Raw genomic sequence first — 20619 nt, forward strand, 5'->3', positions numbered from 1 at the left:
TCATTAAAAGTGAAGCCAAAAAGACTTGATCGCCCTGTGGTGGCTGTCTGCAGTATAGTTCATAAACCCTTCCCCCTCCGTTTTAGCAGATGGGAATTGATGGGCCAAACTAAACAATGAACATTGCCATTTTTCCAGCAATAGTGGTTTCCGTCACTTTGGTGTGTCATTTTCACACTATTGTATGTTGAAGTGTCAGGCCATTGATCGATACTGCGACAGTCCATAATTTCAGCTCATTGTTAAGCTGTTCAGCTGCTTTACTGTATCGCTTTGTTTCACTCCTGCTGCTCTCATGGCGTCATCATCAGCAGCTGTTTTTAGTGAAAAAGCTCCAAAAACCCACCTGCCACAGCAGACAGACACAGCTGGGAACTAGCCAGTTAATATATTGGAGCATTTTGCAGCTAAAGAGTGAGATGTTTTGCCCAGGAGTTGGTAGAGACCGAAATCAGAGCTAAAAGAGAGTGAATATTTAACTCATGTTTGTCATGCAGCAATAGACAGGACGATGTCGTTGCAATGTAACCGTTGGATGTGCAAATAAGCGGCTGCTTGCTTAAAATGCCGTTGCTTCTGCCCCCGTGTGGCCAAAAAAAGCGGCCATTACAGTTCTTTATTATGATGTTAATGCTGCCAACAGATCAACATTAACACTCTTTGTTTTTCCTCCAGGCCAGAGTGCAGAAGGAGAGGCTGAACGAGGCGCGAGGTCCTGTGATGAGAACTCTGTGCCATTTCCCCGTCTCCCCCAGACCTCCAGGAGGAGCACACTGGGCGACACTCTGAGGTAAAGAAGCACACACACACACACACACACACACACACAAAAACTCTGCAGACAAAACCCTTCTCTGACGACGCTGACCTTCAATATGTGCTGACTCAGACGTCCCCCACTCTTCCTACTTCTCTTGTTCTCTCTCTCTCCCGCCCTTTCCGTGTTGTTCTTTTTCCTCTGCTGTCTTTCGGGGAGTCTGGGACATTGATCAATGGCCCGACTTGGTGGTGTGGGCTCAGTTTGGAGTGACCCGCCGTGGTCGCTTTGTCACACAGAAACACACACATTTATGGTAATGGGTGTCTTGGCCTCCCTCTTTGAAGTGCCCGGTCAGGGATTGGGTTTTGGAGATGGATGGCAGTTGGAGTGTGTGACACGGGGAGGAGGGAGAAGAGGAGGAGGAGGAGATGAGGGGTCAAGGGGGAAGGAATTTGCGGCTGAGCCCGTGTTGTCCCATACGGCAGCAGGGTGACATCAGAGGAGTCATGGAAGGTGTGTTTGTTTACCTCTGCCACAAATCTAATTTTCTCCACACTCCCTGTTTCACAACACATAATACATAGTGTTCCCTCCTTTAAACCCTGTAGTGTCTGGCTCAATGGACAACAAAAGTTTCTGTTTGTTTTGTTGTTGAGCAGCCACACAGCTCTGAACACTGACATTAGCTCCATGCCATTTTTTCTCAGCTTAAGGCCTCACAGTGAAGGGCAGTGTTTGTGTGTTGTGTGGGGTGATAATAATGTGTGGTCGACAAAGCGGCAGCTGTCTTCCTCTCTTCTTTCCACCGTCTCCGTTACAGATCTGCTGTCTCGTCTGCTTCTGTCTTTCCTCTAGTCCGGCTCAGCCTGTCCCAGCCCAGCTGTCCATTTCCCTCATTAGCTGTCCCACAACGATACCCACCGCCTACTCCTGCAAGGTCACTTTCAAAATACAAAGGATTCAGTATAAGTCCTTATTTTGTTTGACACAAGTTGAAGCAGCAGTAACCCATATTTCACTGTTGACATGGTCAAAAAGACTACATCATGTGAAACTGATCCCTTGTTATAATGAAGGCACAGATTATTATCACCTGATTGTGCAGCTCCCCACAGAGCATTTTAGCTTCTTTCTGCTCTTTGTTTTGGTTTTAAGGACTTTAACTTAACTGCAGCAGCAAGAAGCTGCTCAGAAGCACCAATAGATTGAGACACATTTTTTTCCATTTGCTCCATTACTGCTTTCGTCCCTTTACTTCCGGTAGGAAGTTATCAGATTTAAAAAGACAAGCAGTACATATCTTATCGAGTGTTGCAGCAGTGTATTTACTTTTAGTGTTCTCATGATACTGGAATGACTAACTTCAATATAATAAATAGATAAATATTGATATTCCTCAGAGAAGACATGATAGGAGAGATCAGATCGCACAAAATGCCGATTTCTACATAGTGTTGCGTTAAACATCAACAACATTACAGAGGCAGAGCACCTACTCGTTCCTGACACACTTGAGGTCATTAGCTGAACAGCTGAAGAGCCAGACATTTCCCCAGGGGGTTGATAAAGACAAACACAAAGCTAAAAGGTAATTGATTTGAATTAAATTCATCAGGTGGCAACACAGACGACTTCAAACGAATGATAATGACGCTCCCATTCAGCTGAATTGTTTGCTTGCACATTAACCCAGGGTTTTAGGTGTCTCCAACATGCCCGATTCAAATGATCAGCTCAGTATTAGGCTCAGCTGAAGTCTGATGACGACCCATTTGTTTGAATCATGTGTGTTGCAGCGGGGGAAACATTTAAAACATGCAGGGCAGGGGACCACATGACCACGATATAAAAAACACTCAATAAAATGACCATCATGTCAGTTTACAGCTTGTTGCACTGCCCCCAAGTGGCCAAAAAGTCAGTGAATGTCGGTTTATCATGTTTAATACTGAAACAACGTGAGAGTGGTACTCTTCTTCCCTCTAAATCCATCCTAAGTAAGTTATTATTGTTACCTGTTTGCAGGCTGAAATAGAAGCTCTCGCTGACTCACACACAGATAAACACACGCTCACTGTCACACACACACACACACACACACACACACACACACACACACACACACACACACAGAAGACTCAAAAGCTTTCTGGTGTTGTATTTTCAGCGTGGAGAGGTGGGCTGCGTTAATGGCAGTAAAGTGCCAAGTCAGAGAGCAGAAGTGAACTTTCTTCTCACTTGTTAGACCGCCGTGGGACTCAGAAGGAGGTAGAGGGAAGTTCCAGTAAAGAGAGAGAAAAGACACACACACACACACACAAACCCTTGTCCTCCAGCATTACTCAGCCCTCCTACTGGTTTTCCATGGAAGCACACAACAATAAACCTAAAGTAGTTAGTGTGGTTTTTGTGTGTGTGTGTGTGTGTGTGATTTATAAATAGCGTGGTGCTTACACAATTAATGGATAAATCAAATGAAGAATAAACGGAAAAACAATAGAACAATTTAACTGTTCTGCTAATCGTTTGCAGCCATGCCAGCGGCCCTGTGAGGCCACACTCAGGCACAGCTGTGCTTTGAGTAAAATGCCAACATCAGTCTGCTAACATGCTCAAAATGACAGTTGGTGTTTTCCATATGCATGTGCTGGCTCGGCTTGACTCAGTTTGACTCGTGACAGGGATTTGCATTTCCTTTACAGCAGGGATACGTGCCCGAAGGTGCGTCTTTAACTGATTACTAATTGTACCCCTCAGTGCTATCGAAGAATAGCCGAGAACAAAGCCCCTCTGATTAAATCAACATGTTTTATTTCCTCTGAATACGTCACAATTAAAGTCCTCTGTTGGCTAGTTATTTAAAAGCTTTCATTTTAAAACATCAGGAGACGCTGGATTTTTCACCAGCAGTAACTTACCACGACTTTTGAAACAGCTGTAAGCAAACTTGATGAAACAGTAAAGCACAGCAGGGATGCAGGAGAGAAACTGAACTCACCTCACCACAGCGGTCTAGGGATTGGAGCCGACCTGGGCCCTTTGCTGCATGTCAACCCCCCCGTGCTGATGTATTTTAAGTTGCCATGTCCGATCTTTGTTTGGTGTGTTCAATGGTATTTATGGGACTGTCGTTCATTTTGCAATTTTTTGTCAAAAGTATTGGACAAACTGAAATTACAACATTTCAAAAGTCGACCTCCTTGTGGTGTTAGCGGAAAGCTCGGGGGATCACCGGAGTCGTTACATTCATCCTCCAGCTGTTGTTGAGATATTTCAGTCTCCTCTTTGTTTCATGTCACATTAAATGTAACGACCTTGGGTTTTGGGCTGTTGGTCGGGCAGAACACATAGAACAATAGATACTTTGATCTCCTATAGATGCAAAGTTATTTTAAGAGAAGCTCCCTGAGAAAGAAAGATCTCACCGTTCATACTCTTGACAACTCGTGTCCACACTGAGGCCAAAACCTGTGCAGAGAGATCACAGGTAGACGGGGGTCCATCAAGGTGGGGAGCCGTTGAACCAGATTAAATTGTAGAAACAATCCGCTTATTTATTGAATCTGTCTCGACAGCTTCAGCACATCGCGCGTTCGATCCCTGCACACCTTCTCCTGCACAATGGAGCATGGGGAGTGTGCGACGATGAGCACATGTTATGTAATTTACCCCCATCTGAGTGAATTGACCCACCCCCCTCCCTCTCCGTAGCGGCTGCGGCTCTTGATGTATTCAGTGTTCTTTGATAATTGCACAACTGGGTGTTACTGTGCTGTTATGTAGCCTGAGGATAGATTCTGAAAATTGAGGATAAGAGGTTCCCCCGATGGCTGCTTTCACACACATCATCCAAAAAGAAGTAGTGAGAGGCAACTGAAAAAAAAAATAAAAATTGTTCAATCTGACGCAGAATTGTGTCGATGCAGCGTGTGAAAGAGAGGAAGGGGATGGATGAAGCTCGGGCTAAAAGGAGAAGGGGGAGGAGAGAGAGGCAGAGGAGGGTTTTGTGTTTGTGTGTGTGTGTGTGTGTGTGTGTGTGTGTGTGTGTGTGTGTGTGTGTGTGTGTGTTAAAAGAGGGAAACTAGAGGCAGGGGGCTGGCGGACAAAAGTGAGAGAGTTGAGGGAGGAATGAGAAGGAGGAGGAGGAGGAGGGGGAGGCGGTGCTAAGGCAGACAGCAGGGAAGGAAAGCTGAGAAGAGGAACAGTGGAGTGAAGTGAGAAGAGAGAGGAGGAGGAGGAGGAGGACAGGACAGGACAGGAAAATAAGGGGGCTTCCATTTGAAGGTCCTCGTGTTTGGGATATGAGGTCCTGGTGCGGAGCAGAGGCAACGGCAGGAAGCTGGAGTGTTGTGGAGAAGAGGTAGACAGCCGGGGCAAGGAGAGAAGAGGAAAATCTGAGACTGGAGTGATTTTCACTTCTTTTTTTTTTTTTTTTCTTTTCTTTTTTTTTTCTTCCAAGAGAGACGGAGACAAGTGGAGGCAGCGATGCAGGGCTCCAACTGGGGTGAGTGTGGGGAGAGAGCGTTTGTGTCTCTGCAGGAGTGTGTGCCTTAAATTCTCCAAACTCTCTCTCTCTTTACCCCACTTCTTATCCCTGGTTTGGCTTCGTTAACATGAAATTTGCTCGAGGGAAACTGCATTCATGAGCGCCTGGGGCCAGTGTGAAGCCACTTAAGAGGGTGTCAGTTGCGGAAACGCCAGTAATAGAAGGTGTGTAACGGAAAGAGTTTGGGACAAAAGTTGCTCGGCAGCCGCATTCAAAGGGGGAAACACTGATTTCAGCTGGATTGGAAACGAGTTTAGAAAAGACAGAAGGTTGATGAGGACGCCTGGTTTCTCGAGTAGCTAACTGGCACTGGCTTAAGTTTAAGTTTTCTAGCTGCTCTCGGGGAACCTGGAGACTTTTGTACCGCACAAGCAGAAACAGCTCGGATCTGTTGAGGTGGGATGAGGAGTTTTTGGCGCCCAGGTTCTCTAATCCTGACCCTGGTTAATCTGCTCATTACAGACTGTTGAGGGTATTGATTTGAAATGTCAGCCTCTTAGAATGGCTGTCCCAGCCTCTGGACAGTTGGCCTGGAGCAAGAAAGAGGAGGAGAAGGAGAAGGAGAAGGAGGAGGAGGAGGAGGAAGGTGTTATTCAATCTGTCTGCACGCACGCTCACGCTGAAGATCATGAGGCACCAGACAATTAGGCCGCATCTCAGAAGTGTGACCGTACCAAACATGTTTTCCTCCAGAAGACTCAAAGAGAATCTTTGTGATTCTTTTGATGACGAAGCACTCTGAGAGACACACTGTTTCTCCTCTGTCTTCCCGACGCGTGTAATTACAAGACTGCTCGTGCGCCCTGGGCCACATATTGTAGTTTCTCATCAACTTTGTTATGGCCCACGAGTGATGTGTCAGCAGATATGTTTATAGTCGGAGCAGTTAGAGGGGCCGTCCGTTCGCTCGACTCTTTGTAGTAGCTGTCTGTTTGACCGTGTCATGTCGAGGTTTCGTTTGAGAGCACGCCGGAGAGAGGGCTGTAATTACCCGGGCTGGATTGCGGCCGAGGTTTAGGAGGAGTGACGTTTCACTCCATAAACACGGCGGCTGTAAACGGGCAGGTGTCGAGACGTTAACGTCAAGTTTCACTGGAGGGGTGACGTGGAGGGGAGAGAGAGGGGGGACAAAGATGAGGGTTACCTCATCAGCTCTGAAGAAAACAAATGAGGTAAATGTGTGTCACGTGCTGCAGGTTACATACGTAACCCTTTCCAGCCGCGTTGACTCATGCCTCCTGCGTGTGTGTCTACAGCATTTAAAGATAGTAAAGTAGCTCCAAATGAATCGAAATGAGACCTTTTTTTTTTACTCTTTTCCTCCTTTTTCATCCTCTTCCTTTTAGGGTTATGTTCTGATAGCCGGCTCCATTATGGATCTGGCTCCACATCTAACAAATCTATCATTCAACTTCTCTCTTCAGCCCCTTTTTTCACATAACTTGCGCAATAGCGACCCAACCAAGACGCTTCTTTATGCTGATAACCAACGAGAGCATAATGCAGCTTCCTGTGTGTTATTTTTAGAAAACATGCTGGTGTTCAGCAAGCAGAAGAGTTGTCATGTGTTGGCGTCCAGTGTGACATTCACATAAGTGCAACATACAACTTTCTAAATAATAACAATGGCATAACATGGCCCAAAGTAAAATGTATCATCCCTGTTATTTGACAGTTGATCCTGTCTCTGGTCCAAGGGTGAACAGGTCACGTACGTCGTTTTCTCCACAGTGTGCAGACATTTTCGGTTGCTGCTCCTCTTTGAGTTTGCTGCTAACTGCTGCTAGGTCGTCCATGGTCGTATCTTTTATACTGAACGGAGAGGATAATGGATTTACTGGCTTGACAGGCTGTGTAAAGGATCTACAGTCTTTTGTGTCTCTTTCTGACACTAAAGGCATCCGCAAAGAAAAGAAAAACACTGGTGATACACAACAAAACCACTGTGAAATGCCGTATTTGCAGGTGGGTACTCACGACAAAGAGGCGATAAGTGCCTTGCTCTTTATATAATATTTAACGTCTATTATATTGAAGTAAGAGCTTTTGGCCTTTCAGAACTTGAGAAAGACGCGTTCTCCTCCTTCCGCCAACAGCAACAGTTCAGCAAACTTTAAGTGCATTGTGAGAGCAGAAACATCTGCAATTTATTGAGTTGATATTTGCTTAACAATAAGGTGTAATTAGTACCATTTCAAATGTAGTGTTTTAACTTCTGCAGCTGTAGCACAGCTGTCCAGTGAGGAGGATGTTGTGTCGTCGATGAATCCACAGAGCGGTGACAACACGTGTGATGAAAGCAGAATCTCTGTGCTTAAGTTGTGATGGTGAGTGAAATAAAAACAGAACATATGTTCTAACAAAAAATCACCATCAAGCAAACTACAAGAAAAGATTCGGCGGAAGATTCGAACCTGCGTTCGATTTCGACTTATCCTCAAGCGGTCCCGTTGAGCTAAATGCCGTTGCCAGGTATTTAGTTAAAGCCTCTCGCTGAGCAGCATGGTGAAACACTGAGGAGGGAGACAGAAACACAGGAAGACTGAGAGACAGCGAGAGATTAGAAGTCGGCCTGGCTTCTCCTCAGTTTGCTGAATGAGTGTTTTCCATGCCAGTCCCCCCCACCCCCCACCTCCATCTTTCTCGAGTTTACAGCGGCACGGACAGTGCGTCTGACTGTGTCTGCACATGTGCTTCTTTGCCCTGTCAGATATTTTCTCAGATGAGTGGAAGTGAATTATACATCGAGGCTGGCACAGTTAAAACTGAGGCGTCGCTGCTTATGTAATAGCTGCTGTGAAACTCATTTGCCTGGCTGTTTTTAGTAGCAGTGTGTGTGTGTGTGTGTGAGTGTGTGTGTGGGTGGCATTGTGTGTGTTATATTCAGGTTCAGCTATGATCAGTGATTTCACACTGAAGCTGTCACACCTTTGCTGAGACATTTCAGATAACGTGGCCTACTTTTCCTCACTGAAGTCTGGTAGTACGTAAAGCGCTCTCTGACAATCCTGTCGCTGCCCCCTTCCTGTCCTCGCTCTGCCTCGCATTATGGGTCACATTGTCAGTCAGACTGTTGTTGCTTTCGGTGTGAGATAGCAGGCCCCTTCTCTCTGCTCTCTGCCCTCTGTTAAACTGAAACAATGGCAGTCCGCTGTTCATACAGCCCGAAGCAGCAGGGGGGGGGGGGGAGGAAGGGAAGCTTAGGAGGGAAAACTTTACTCTTCTCTCCTCATGTGGGACAATGAGAAGTCGGAGCAGCCAGGATTTTCCAGAATATCCTCCAATGAGGACAGAATGACCCGCACATACACTGATAAGAAATCATAGCTGCCCAACTGACTGTGTCAACTCGAAGAGTGAAGGCAGAGGTGGTCATTGATCCTGACAAACAGTAGTCCACTGGCCAGACTAATCCCTGTGTCTCTACCGCTGGCATCCTTGGTATTTCCAGTGTCTGCGGGTCTGACCACTGACCGCCGCTGGATAACTGTCAGTGGCTGGAAAATCTCCTGGAAAATCCAACATTTGGAACGGACCAGGAATGTCAGTCAGATCTTCCCCCTTTCCACTTACTGTTACCTCAGTTTCCTCCTGTGCACGCTGAGTGACTGAACACTATTCAGCTTTACTACAGTGTCGCTTTACAAACTCAGCGCTCATTTGTGCTAACTGAAATGTAGCATCCTGAAAAGCTAGCATCAAATATCTGGTCAGATTAATAATAGCTTATTTAGCTAATATTTATTATTTGATGAGATAGTTCCTGATTTAATTTTTTAAAGGAAACGATCGGATGGCTGTGACGTCATGCAAACAACAACAGTCTAGTCCGGGCACACAACTGCAGGTTGATTTGGACTGGGGAAAGCTGAGAACTGGCAAACTTCTTGGTGCAATATGTAAGAATTCAATTCAGTTTTATCTTGTGACAGCGCTGTGATTATGATCTGGTTAGTTTAGACTCAAAAAACACTTGTTCAGGCTTAGGAAAAGATCTTGTTTTGGCTGGAGAAGTCCCCACTTCCTGTCAAAAATATCCAGTTTTTGTAGCCACACACATGGCGGAAAATTGTCCTGAGGTCTGCTTAAAAATATCCGGCAGTTTCATGCTTACAAATGTCTCACGGTAAGCATTTCACCCTCGGAGAATGTGCATGCAATTTTAGTTTCTCTCTGTGGACGAACTGAGAGGACTGCTGATTGAATGAAGCTACACATTGCAAAAGTAACACACTGGACCCCATACATGAGCAAGTGATTGACAGTTTGTGTCCCCAAATGCCACACGGTGTTTTAACAGGCCTGTGTCGCTACTCTCATGTCATCCAATTTCAATAGATCGCTGGCTGCTCTCTCCGTCAACCCCCACGGGGAGTGTTTTTTTCTGCAGTTACATGTGTGTGTGACAGAGAAAGAGAGAAAAGGAAAAATGGAGGCTTCCGTCGCCCGGCTCCCCAGCAGCCTCTCACGTCTGAATTGAGGCCAGATGCTTTGAGATGCTAAAGAGCCAACCTGTCTGCTGTCTGAGTGTGTGACATACACAAAACTTGGTCACTCATTCACCTATTCACTCCCCCTTTTTCCCCTCCTTCCTTTTCCCACTCCTCCTGACTCTCTCTGTCTCATGCAAAAATGTGGGCCTCAGCTGCCATTACCTCCAAACAGAGGGAGAAGCTAAAGTCTGCAACAGCAACAAGTTGGTTGTAAAAGAGAAGAAGGGGGGAAAAAAAATCTGGACTGTGAAGGGACCTGTTGCCAATTACTCCCCTCAGATACTTTTTGGAAACCTTATTTCTCCTTTTGTGTCGCCACTGAAAACGTGCTTTAATAAAGTCAGAGCTCCGCAGCAGCCTGCGCGCAAGAACTCACAGCTTTTTGTCCAGCTACAATGTCAACCATGTTACTTTGCCAAAGAGGACAATATCTCTCTCTCTGGTTTGAGTGAAAGGAGACTTGGCACCGAGGCGATGGGTTAATGAGGACTGAGTGGGTTTGCAATGCATTCAGCAATCACACTGCGAGACTTAAAAGCCGAGCCATGTGGGGGAAGGTGACAGTGAGCGGCCACTCAGACAGACAGTCATTGTGTAGGAATGGAGGCATATTATAACCTCAGGTCTTCTGGCAAAACATTAAAAGGCTCCTCTCATTTTACAGGGCAGTCGGCTGACTTCACTCCAATACCATTTTCTTGCCTGTTTGAAGTTTTATTGTGGAGTTTCAGCGAGTAGATGCGTGACAAATAAATGGGGGAGTGGATTAGGTGTGGACTGATTGCCTTGCTGAGGTATTGTGTGTGTCAGTGTGCTGCTGCCTTGCCTGTACTTGTGGATTTTCTTTTGTCAGCAGCCGACGAGGATTATTGTGACTCACCTAGCCTGTTGATTTCTCTCTGTCTGACTGTCTTTCTCACAATCTCCATCCACTGGGATCACTTGTCTCAGGATTAATCAAGGCCACCCAGGCTCTGAGTAGCAGAGCGGAATATTTCTGCTGGTCTGAACAAGCTCTCAAGTTATTTTAGAGAAGAAAAAAAACTGTTTGGGTACCACTGATACTGTTTTTATGATGAGTGAAAGTCTACTGGGCGGTGGCCACACATTAATGACACGTCGCACAAAGGGATTTTTTATGAATGCTTCCCATTATCGCTCACATGCTCATACCCTCGCCCATTCAGCGCCTGCACCGATCTGACAATTTTATACTTTCCACCTGTTGCTCTCGTCTTAACACTGGCTTCCCCCTCGGTTAGTCACGCTGTGGTGTTGCTGTTAAAGAAGGGGGCCGATGAAAAACTAGCCGCACAGACCAGCGAGCAGGGAGTCGTAGGAAAGAAAGGGGGGATGGAAAAGGGAAGGGTGACAGGAGGGCAGAGGAGCAATAATACAGCACAGGAAGCAGGGAAGCGGGGAAAGGGATGTGGGTGAAAATAGTCAGGAACAGGAAAAGGGATGAGAGTGGACCAAAATGGCACTTTGTCAGGAAGATGTCACCTTTACCGATATAATCATTATTCTTTGTTGCTAAACGTTTTAGCATCTTTCAGCTCATTGTTTTGGCTTACTCTCACTACTCTTGTCATTTTTACCAGTGGCTGGCAACGTTTTTTTTTAGCAAAAATATTCTACCAACTCACTGTAAACTAGGTGCTCAGCATCAAACAGCAGTCAGACAGACAAAGCTAGCGATTAGCTGGTGAATATAAGGAGAATATACAAGAGGTAATCCGTAAGTTTATTCCCAAAGGTAGAAGAATTCCAGAAAACCTGAACATGAATTTAAAAAAAAAATGTTATCAGCACTGTCAAAATGACGACCAGTGAGCTCCGTCTTCATCTTTGGGAAGCGTTAGTAGTCTGCGGGTGTCAGACCAGGTGAACAGGGCAGGTGTAGCAAGAGTTCAAATCTGCATTCCTGGATGGCAGCCAATCGCCACGGTGGACTTGTGGGCTTTTCCATTTTCTCAGAGAGTGCCGAGTTGCAATTTCCAATTACCTGAAACAGAAATGCCACAAAAGGTATTAACTTGTGAAAAATTCTGCATAATTACACAAAAAGATGAACTGCACATGGATGGAACTTGTTGGAGAGAGAGGAGTTGGTGGAGACCAAAAATGGAGCTAAAAGAGAGTTGATATTGGACTTAAGTTTGTTGGGCAGCCTCCATATACAGGACACCAAATTAAAGCTAATGCTGCTCCTTGTCTGCCAGATGGGTAAATAAGCAACTGTAAAGCTAAAATGTCATATTAACTTTAGAAGGTTGTGTTGTATGCTAAAAAAGTCACCAGGTTGCTCTTGTCGGGACTGACGATGCTTTCACACAACCATCCACAACAAATCAGTTGCCTTTGCTCTGCTGTTACACGGGGCCATAACCGCTCTGGTTTTACAGGACGGAGAGAGCTTCAGCTGAGTTTGTTCACATCAGCTTAAACTCGTGCAAATACATACAGCCTTAGCCAAAGGGCCACAGTTTTGATTTCAGCTCCCATTTTTCTTCTCAATGCTTTTATCCTTAAAGTATCTAAAAGAGGCAGACATGTGGAAGAAGGATGATGAAAGAGAGAAAAGAAAACTGACACAAGGAATGTGTCCGGTGCTCAGCAGTGGAGGGGATGGTTTGGATAGGAAATGACGTCTGCCTTCACTTTAGATTTTCCTGCTCGGAGATCTTAGAGGCACTCAGACCTCGGTGTCTGTCTGCTGGCCAAATAATGACCAAACAGGATTAAAGATGCCCAGTGTTCCCAGGATCTCAGGCGGCCTCTTTGGAGCCTCTCTTTGGACTACCTGATATTGGAATTCCCCCTAAACCCCCAACCATCACCCCCACCCTGCCTGCTTTTGTGTTCTCGCCCCTGAACCCACTTCTTTCTCTTCTGAACTTGTTCTCACTATTTTAACTCCGTCCTGAGCACAGCAGAGTCTCCGGAACAGCTCGGAGGTTTGCGTGTGATTGCAAAGGGTGATCTGCTGCTGCGGAATAATGGGCTTCCTCTCCTGGGTAATGCTGGCGTTATTAACAGACTTATCATAACGGGATTATTTCCCCGTCACAGACCCCACTTCTGGATCTTGTTAGAGAGCTACCTGGGAATCTCTTTCTTCTGTCACTCCTGCTCTCACTCATCCCGGACCAGTTGGTAGCATGCGGAGGGTAAACTCCCACAACCACTCGGCGTATTTACACTTCCTGTCAGAAGCCATTCAGCATTATTTAATAGTTTTCGAGCGTCAGGATGCGAGGTAAAATAGCCTCAGGTTGACCCCATAATAGCTGGCTGCAACACCATTGGAGTTTATTTTTGAACGTCGAATCAAATGCCCCGCTGCGAGAAACGCCTCATGAAAGACTATCAGAATGATTTGAGGCACTTGAGATGTTTTCTATTTTTAGTGACGATGACTGGCTTTTCTCTGCGCTGCTGACAGCAGCGGAGGATGCATGTAATGAGGAAGGTGGAGGAAGCGCCGAGGGAAGATGGAGGGATGGTAAAAAGTATTTTCACTTTGTCAGAGGACTGCAGCCATGGCGGGGCGGAGAGGAGGGCTTCAATAACTTTAAGAAACGACCAGTGAGCAACATCAGAGGGGGAAATTAGCTTTTGGGATTTGTTGCCCGAGTAGCCAGAACAAAACCAGACCCTTGGAGGTCACAGGGGTGGGAGGACGGAATCAGACCAGCTCCCCTCCACTCATCAGGGGGTGACAGGGTTAGGACCAGGGGGAGGGGGGTGTCACGGTTGACGCTCTCGGAGGGTTGTTAATTCTATTATCCCTGCCTGAGAGGTCCTTGTCGGGGCTGGGAGTGGAGAAGAGCTGGGACTGGCTTGATAAAAGGTGAAAGGAGGTTGTGAGGCGTGATTCTTTTGGCATGGGAAGTGATCACATACCACACATATCTCTATCTCCTTGACTCATATGCACCCAGGAAGTCGGTCTCCTCTCTTTGACTCCCCCTCACTCCCTGTCACGCTCTCACAGAGCTGCTCACGGTTTAGTCAACACGGAGTCAACCGGCAGGAATTGAACCACCCCGCTGACTGATCATTAACAAGTAATTAGACCAACCCTAGATGTTCCCTGTCCTCCTTTCCCATGTAGTGCTGGGTGATAAAACCGAAGATCACAGTTAGCATCACAATTCTCCCTTTTTTGCAGTACATCAATGCATTATATCTCATTTCTGGGGCTGGTTCTACTTATGATTTACTTCTGACAGTAGGAGTTGGAGAGTTTACATCCTTGCTGCCATCTTGGGCTCCTAAATCCTCCACACTCACTTTTCCTTTGACACATCCAATGCATAAACCTTAAAGGTTCTGGCTGTCATTAAACCAAGTCCAACCAGTGTGCTCTGAATAAGATGGTTAGTGATTTTTACACACTAAGGCCGACTGTCGCGTCGCCTCACAACGGCCAAAAAGCTGCACTTGAACACACTACAAAGACTACAGAGCCTCTCTGCTGACATACGAACAGCTGTTATGATAAAGCCGGGGTTTATTTAACCACTCATGCTAATAAAGGTTCTTCTAATCAAGAATATGGAACGGTGCGCAGTCTTCACTCAGCCAATCAGAGTGATTTTCTTGGGAGTAACAAGGGTCACTGATGACAGGTAATCCGACAACCATGCACACTATAAGCTGTTAGTAGCCTAGTGTGCAGAGGTTAGAAAAACACCATGATGCCTTCAAGGACAGACAGGAAGTTACACATTATCCCTATTTGTACAGTTTATCTCCCTTTAGTGAGATAGGCTATTTGACTTTGAGGTTTGAAGGTTTAAACACTTTTTGCCACTTTGGGTCGGATGCCACTTTGTACAAAGCAGTTTGATTCAACGATACTCCAGGGGGTGTTTCAGATGGTCCAACAACCACTTCATTCGGAGCATACTAAACTGACTGAGGCCCCTCAGCTACCAGAATAGAAGCTGGTGTATCTGTGCTGCACTTTCATGCTTTTTGTTTGTTTGTGAATCAGCATATGTATTTCAGAGGACTCTGGTACTAAACTGCAATCTGATCTAAGCGTTTGGTTAAATATTGTTCCTCTTGTTCATCTTCTTCTCTGTCTGTCGCCCCAGTGTCTTGTTGGGGAATATTTACACAGCTTTAGATCATCAGAGTCTTTCTGTATTCAGTGCTTACTTGAATGATGTGCTGTTGTTGCATCTAATCTCTTTTTGTGTGTACGTGCACATCACTGAGTGTCAGTCTGTACGATTGTGTTAGTCCTGGCAGACTGTGTGCAGCCATAGCTGGCATGGATTATTCCACTTGGCCAGACGGATTTGGGCTTGGCACGACAGGCTGAGGATATGTGTCCCCTCTCCATCCCCGCAGGCAACTAACGCTGATAATACTATCTCCAAATGGAGGACTTAATCTGCTGCCTCCTATTGTGTTAATAATATGTATCCATGTTTCTCATCCTAAAAATAGTGCGGTGGCCAAGCGAGGCCATTATTTTGTTATTTCTTCATAGGGTTTTTTGATAGGCGTGTGAGCATCGTGATCATAAAACAGTGAAGTGAGTAGTTTTCAAACCCCTTTAGAAGTAACACACAGGATGACTGCTCACCAGGTTCAGACGGGGACATTCAGGAAAATCGCAGAGCAGCTGCAGATGGTGATGACCGCGACTCATCCTGTCTCCCTCTGTCTGTTCCATCCTCACTCTTTTACTAAATTCATCCTCTTTTCCCCCTTTCCTGCCTCGTTAGTGACACCCACAATTAGCAGCGGCGTCACCATAGATATGGAGTGTATTTAATGAGCGATGAGCCTTCACTGGAGGAGTGGGTGGGCCTGGGGATGTGCCATTCCGGGAGAAATGTTGCGAATAGTCAGATGTACAGTGGCAGCAGGCCTAAAATCAATAGGTAATTTGGCTTTACCGTGGCAACGATTATTTAATTGTAACAAGTTTGTATGTAAAGTAAATTTGTCAAATTTTAACGATGCAAATATTGCAGATCTTCATTTTAATCATTTTGAATTGAACGATTTAAGGATGATGATTGGCCGTGTAATTCACAGCTGACAGTGAAGCTGTTTACCACATAATGAGTCTCATTGGCATTCATGTATTTTTAACACATGAATGAGATGCTAACCACAAATCACTTTAACAACTGTCAGCATCCTGCATTAATGTTTGATGTGTGTCTCAAGTCTAATACATCTACAGTAGGAAGAGGGCAGATGTAAATAATAAAGTCAGTGATGGCTGAACTCATTTAGCTGCTTCAGTTTCAGTGTTCTGCATCCAGGCACACTGTCGCGCGTCACTGAGATCTATGATGTTATTGATAACATCTGTGCTGTCCCTGCTATGATCCAATCAAAATGTCTGCTGTTTGCCTTTGTTTTCTGCTGAACTTGCACTAGAAAAAGAAATAAAACATGACTTTGTTTCAATAAATCATGTGTAATAAATCCTTACACAAGGCACAGACAACTATTATTAGAATGAAGTGAGTAGAAATTACAACCCTGGCCTCCAAACCATAGTGGAGTGGATGTATGAAGTAGCAGAAAATGGAAATACCCAAATTGTACCAAAGTTCTGTTGTTCTGTGTCAGCATGCTACATTTACTACTTTCAGCACAAGGAGTACCTGCACACTGGAGCCACAGCTCCGATCATTACAAAAGAGACTTCACCAAACTGCAGGTCGTCATCAGGCTGGTTCAAAAATCTGAACCCAACTTAACAGAAACACTGAATTATGAAGCAAGAAAAATCATGGCTGAGCTTTGTCATTACTTATTATTTATAGCATGTTCATTTGGAAAGTTGTTACGATTAATTAATCAGACTTAATTCAGAGGCAGCAGTTTGACTTGCAACAGAGGAAAAGATCAGGTCTACCGTCAACGATGGTCGTTGTTTTCAGTCTTAACTGCGACTCCAGCCATCATTAGCATGATTACTCACACCTGTGTTTGATGAGCCATACTGTCTACTGTAGTGACTTTCTTGTTTCTCACTGTCCTGTGAAGCTTGGTCCCTCGCTGAAAACATGTGAAACACATAACGGGGAAAAATATAACTAGTAGACTTGATTCATGAACTTTTTCGGAGTAAAACCAGCTGGTGATCAGTAACAGCTCAGAATTCAAACTCTTTCTTCTTCTCGTGTCTTAACCATCGTTTCTTAATGTTGAAGGCTGTGCAGACTTGATCCAAACTGCCTAGTGGGGTTTTATTGCCGTCCCCACAGCGCAGCTCTGTGCAGCAGTCTTTGCTGGGTCCTAGTGCCAGCCTTTTTTGTCTTTGTCCTGATTCTACGTCGATTTTTGCATTATGAATCAGTCAGGAGTGGCAGAATAAATTATTTGGGAAGATGTATTAAATTTTAGCAGGCTAAAGGGTCATAAACTTAGTCATGGCAGCATTTGGCAGAAGGTATTATGGCTTATGAATTTTAAATGAAAAACCTTATACGCATGGAAGCAGCTCTCCAACGCGGGCGGCAGTAGTTCATTATATAGAGGACTTGGCTCGTTCTAGTCCAGCATGGACCACCAGTCAGTATGGAGCGTCGAGTGGCAGCTGTAAATGTGCAAGGTCCCCTCTGGGCAGCTGCAGAGGTGCCCCTGAGCAAGGCACAATACCCCTATCCACTCTTGAATGTATGAATTAAAAGTGCTTTTTTTTCTCTCTCTCTCATCAGAGTGCGTGGTGTGTCTGACGCCGTCGGGGTGCCATGGCTCTGGTTCAGGCGCTACCTGTGACCGTGACTGACCACCCCAATCCAGGTCTCGACGTCCAGCAGTGCCGACCGCTATCATCCCACTCCCCCTCAGGCCCCTGCCCTGGCCCCTGTGGGCCCTGCAGCTCCGGGACAGCCATGGGTTCTGTCAGCAGTCTCATATCAGGCCGGACGTACCAGGAGAGACACTGCCGGGCCGCCAGCGAATTCACCACCAAGTCACGCCGCTCCACACCGGCTACCAGCTGCTTCCGGCTCCAGGATAACACCCTCCGCAGCGGGAGCTCCCTGGAACAGCTGCTGGTTATCAGCAACCAAACGCAGCCCCAGGCCCAGGTTCTGCCTCCTCCGCTGCCCACCAAGAAGCAGCCACGGCCTGGGAACACTGCCGGAGCAGGCGGTGGAACGGTTGCTGGAGCGGTAGGTGGCGGCACTAATGGAAACTTTGGGCATGTGAGCGATGAGGTTGTGGTTGGAGACTGGAACGACAACGTGGTGCTGGCAGCTACAAGCCCCTACAGTGACTCGGAGGACCAAAGGGACAACAGGACTCTGAACGGAAACATTGGAGGGCCTCCTCCCAAACTCATACCAGTGTCTGGACAGCTAGAGAAGGTGAGGCGTCGAGGATTGAAGAACTAGACCGATAAATCGCCAAGACTGATATATTTAGCTTATTGCAGATGTATCTGTATTGGTGAATTGAGAGGAAAATGGATAATAATATGAACAACAATAATTTAGAGAAAAAGGTGGTTAATTGGTCTTCACAGTTTGTCTTCACACCCTGTCAGTGACAATTTAATCTTTTAGGTGAGTAGATGGGAGCCTGTGTTTGCCTCCAGTTGAATAATATCCATCTGATCGCTAGAAGGGTTAAAAATGTTATCGTGTTACTTGGAAACTGGTTAGCATGAGATCAGAGCCTCTGACTCTAAACACTGTCTTCAATCGATTAGGGTCAGTGGGTCTTTCCAGGATGTCTGATAGCGATTGAATTTGTTAATGTTTTTAAAAAGATCTTATCTTACCTTTCAAAAATTCCTAAATGGTGATATCAGCAACAGTCGGGCTATGGTCGACTGTTGCTGATAAATGCCAGATAAGAGTCAGACCAATACATCAGCATGACCAACATTAGTGTCCTGCGGTGAAGAAATGCTGAAAGTGTGTGTGGTGGAGGGTCAGGCTTAAAAGGCTCTTCTTGTCTGTACTTATTGTTTCAGTACTGTATTATTATTTTTACTAAAGGTCCACTTACAAGCCTCTAATGGAGCTTTCAGCCGCAACGCATCATCCTCTGAGCAAACTGAAACATAAGTAGAATCACTATCTTCCCTGAAGTGTTTTAGCACCTTTCAGTACGACACATATCGGCCCTATAAGTGCAGTCCACCTCTCACCTGAAGATACTTCCAGGAAAATATCTTCCTTAATCACAGACTGTGACATTAAATATCACAGCACGGCCCTCCCTCTCTGCTCTCCGTGGAACATGCTCTGCACTCCTTCTGAGAATGGGCCGGCATGTTTTACAGTGGATTGCCTCAGCTGTCTAATTGGCTATTTATTTCCATCGATCCGGAGGGGAAGCTTAATCACTGGCCTGACAGGCTCAGATGGATCATTCGACGGCTGCTCACCTTGCAGACACATCATGATCAATGTCAGCGCTCACTTAAATTTAGTGACGTATTTAGTGAACCCTGAGGAAGATCGTTAAGTAAAATGCTTACAGAACATGTGGAGCTTTCAGCCCCTCGTCTCTTCCTCCTCTTTGCATCTCTGCCCTCTAATCAGGTTTCCTCCGTCCTCTCCTCCTTTACTTGCCCGTCTCTCCGTCTTAGATGTTAGAAAAATCATTAAGAAAATTGCTTAATGAAGCCCATGAATATCAATTAAACCACAATTAAACTAATCAGAGCCTTGGGGGGTGACCTGCCAGCGTATCACTCACCCCTCTCTAATGAGTTTTATCCAGGCATAGCTAATTAGCACGGCTTAGCTTTTATCACTCACTAATGCAATTTTTTTTTGAAAATGTTGTGCTTTCAGAACATGGAGAAAGTGCTGATCCGTCCTACGGCCTTCAAACCCGTCGTTCCCAAGAACCGTCACTCTGTGCATTACTTGTCGCCACGGCCAGGGGGCAGCAGTCTGTCAGAGAGCCAGGCCAGCCTCAACCTCCTGCTGCCCCTCGGGGGATCCAACAGCGCCGGCGGTACGACCAACATCGGAGGAAGTAGTTCCAGCTCTGAAGGGAAGCGCAGCTCCTACAGCGGCCGCAACGCTCGGAGCAGCCAGTCCTGCTCCATGTCAGATTCTGGGAGGAACTCCCTCTCCAGCCTGCCGACTCACAGCAGCACCGGCTACAGCCTGGCCCCTAGTGAGGGCTCCAGCTCCGGGTCTGGCTCCGGGGGCCAGTTGGAGCCCGTGACAGGCCTGAGCCGAAACACTTCAGGCGGTAGTGCGAGCCATGGCCACTCTAACTCGGACAGTGGACGTTCCTCATCCAGCAAGAGCACAGGCTCAGGGTCGCTAAGTGGGCGCGGGCAGCCCCTGTCGGACAGCGGGTCCTGTGGCCACTCGCCGCCACCCGTGGAAGGCTACGAAGGAGTGGTGAGGGAGCTGGAGGAGAAGCTGAGGGAACGAGATCTGGAGCTGCAGCAGCTCCGGGAAAATCTGGATGAGAATGAAGCTGCCATCTGCCAGGTGAGACATAAAGGCTCTCCCCACACAGACCAAAACATGTAAGGATGATGAAACCCTAACCTCTGACCTTTCATCCATGTCTCCTGCTCTCGAAGGTGTATGAGGAGAAGCAGCGTCGCTGTGAAAGTGAGATGGAGGAGCTTAGACAAAGCTGTGCAGCAAAGATGAAGCAGGCATCTCAGAAGGCCCAGAGGGCACAGCAGGTGCTACAGTTACAGGTACGCTAAATATTTAAAAGCCTTTCATAAACAGTCACACAATAATTGGCTGATCTATTTGGAAGAAAAACAACCTGACACTGCTCCTAGCCAAGAGGTGCAGCAGCTTTCCTTACCTTACCTTTTATATGCCCTGTTGAAGACTGTGAGT

General features: G+C 46.2%; 1 protein-coding gene across 3 annotated transcripts in view; it reads left to right on the plus strand.

The window, feature by feature from the left end:
- Positions 1-20619, plus strand: part of lzts2a (leucine zipper, putative tumor suppressor 2a) — a 48818-nt gene that overhangs the window by 23256 nt on the left and 4943 nt on the right. The window contains exons 2-5 of one of the 3 annotated variants that reach the window (XM_030442197.1): positions 676-790; positions 17500-18153; positions 19594-20250; positions 20346-20468. In XM_030442197.1, coding sequence (XP_030298057.1) covers positions 17533-18153; positions 19594-20250; positions 20346-20468 — 1401 coding nt within the window. In that variant the 5' untranslated portion in view covers positions 676-790; positions 17500-17532. Of the gene's footprint in view, positions 1-675; positions 791-4891; positions 5265-17499; positions 18154-19593; positions 20251-20345; positions 20469-20619 lie in introns of those variants that run through there. The other 2 variants (XM_030442200.1, XM_030442198.1) reach the window with 2 other exon arrangements.

This window comes from Sparus aurata, chromosome 15 (assembly GCF_900880675.1).
Source record: "Sparus aurata chromosome 15, fSpaAur1.1, whole genome shotgun sequence".
Classification (NCBI taxonomy): Eukaryota; Metazoa; Chordata; class Actinopteri; order Spariformes; family Sparidae; genus Sparus; species Sparus aurata.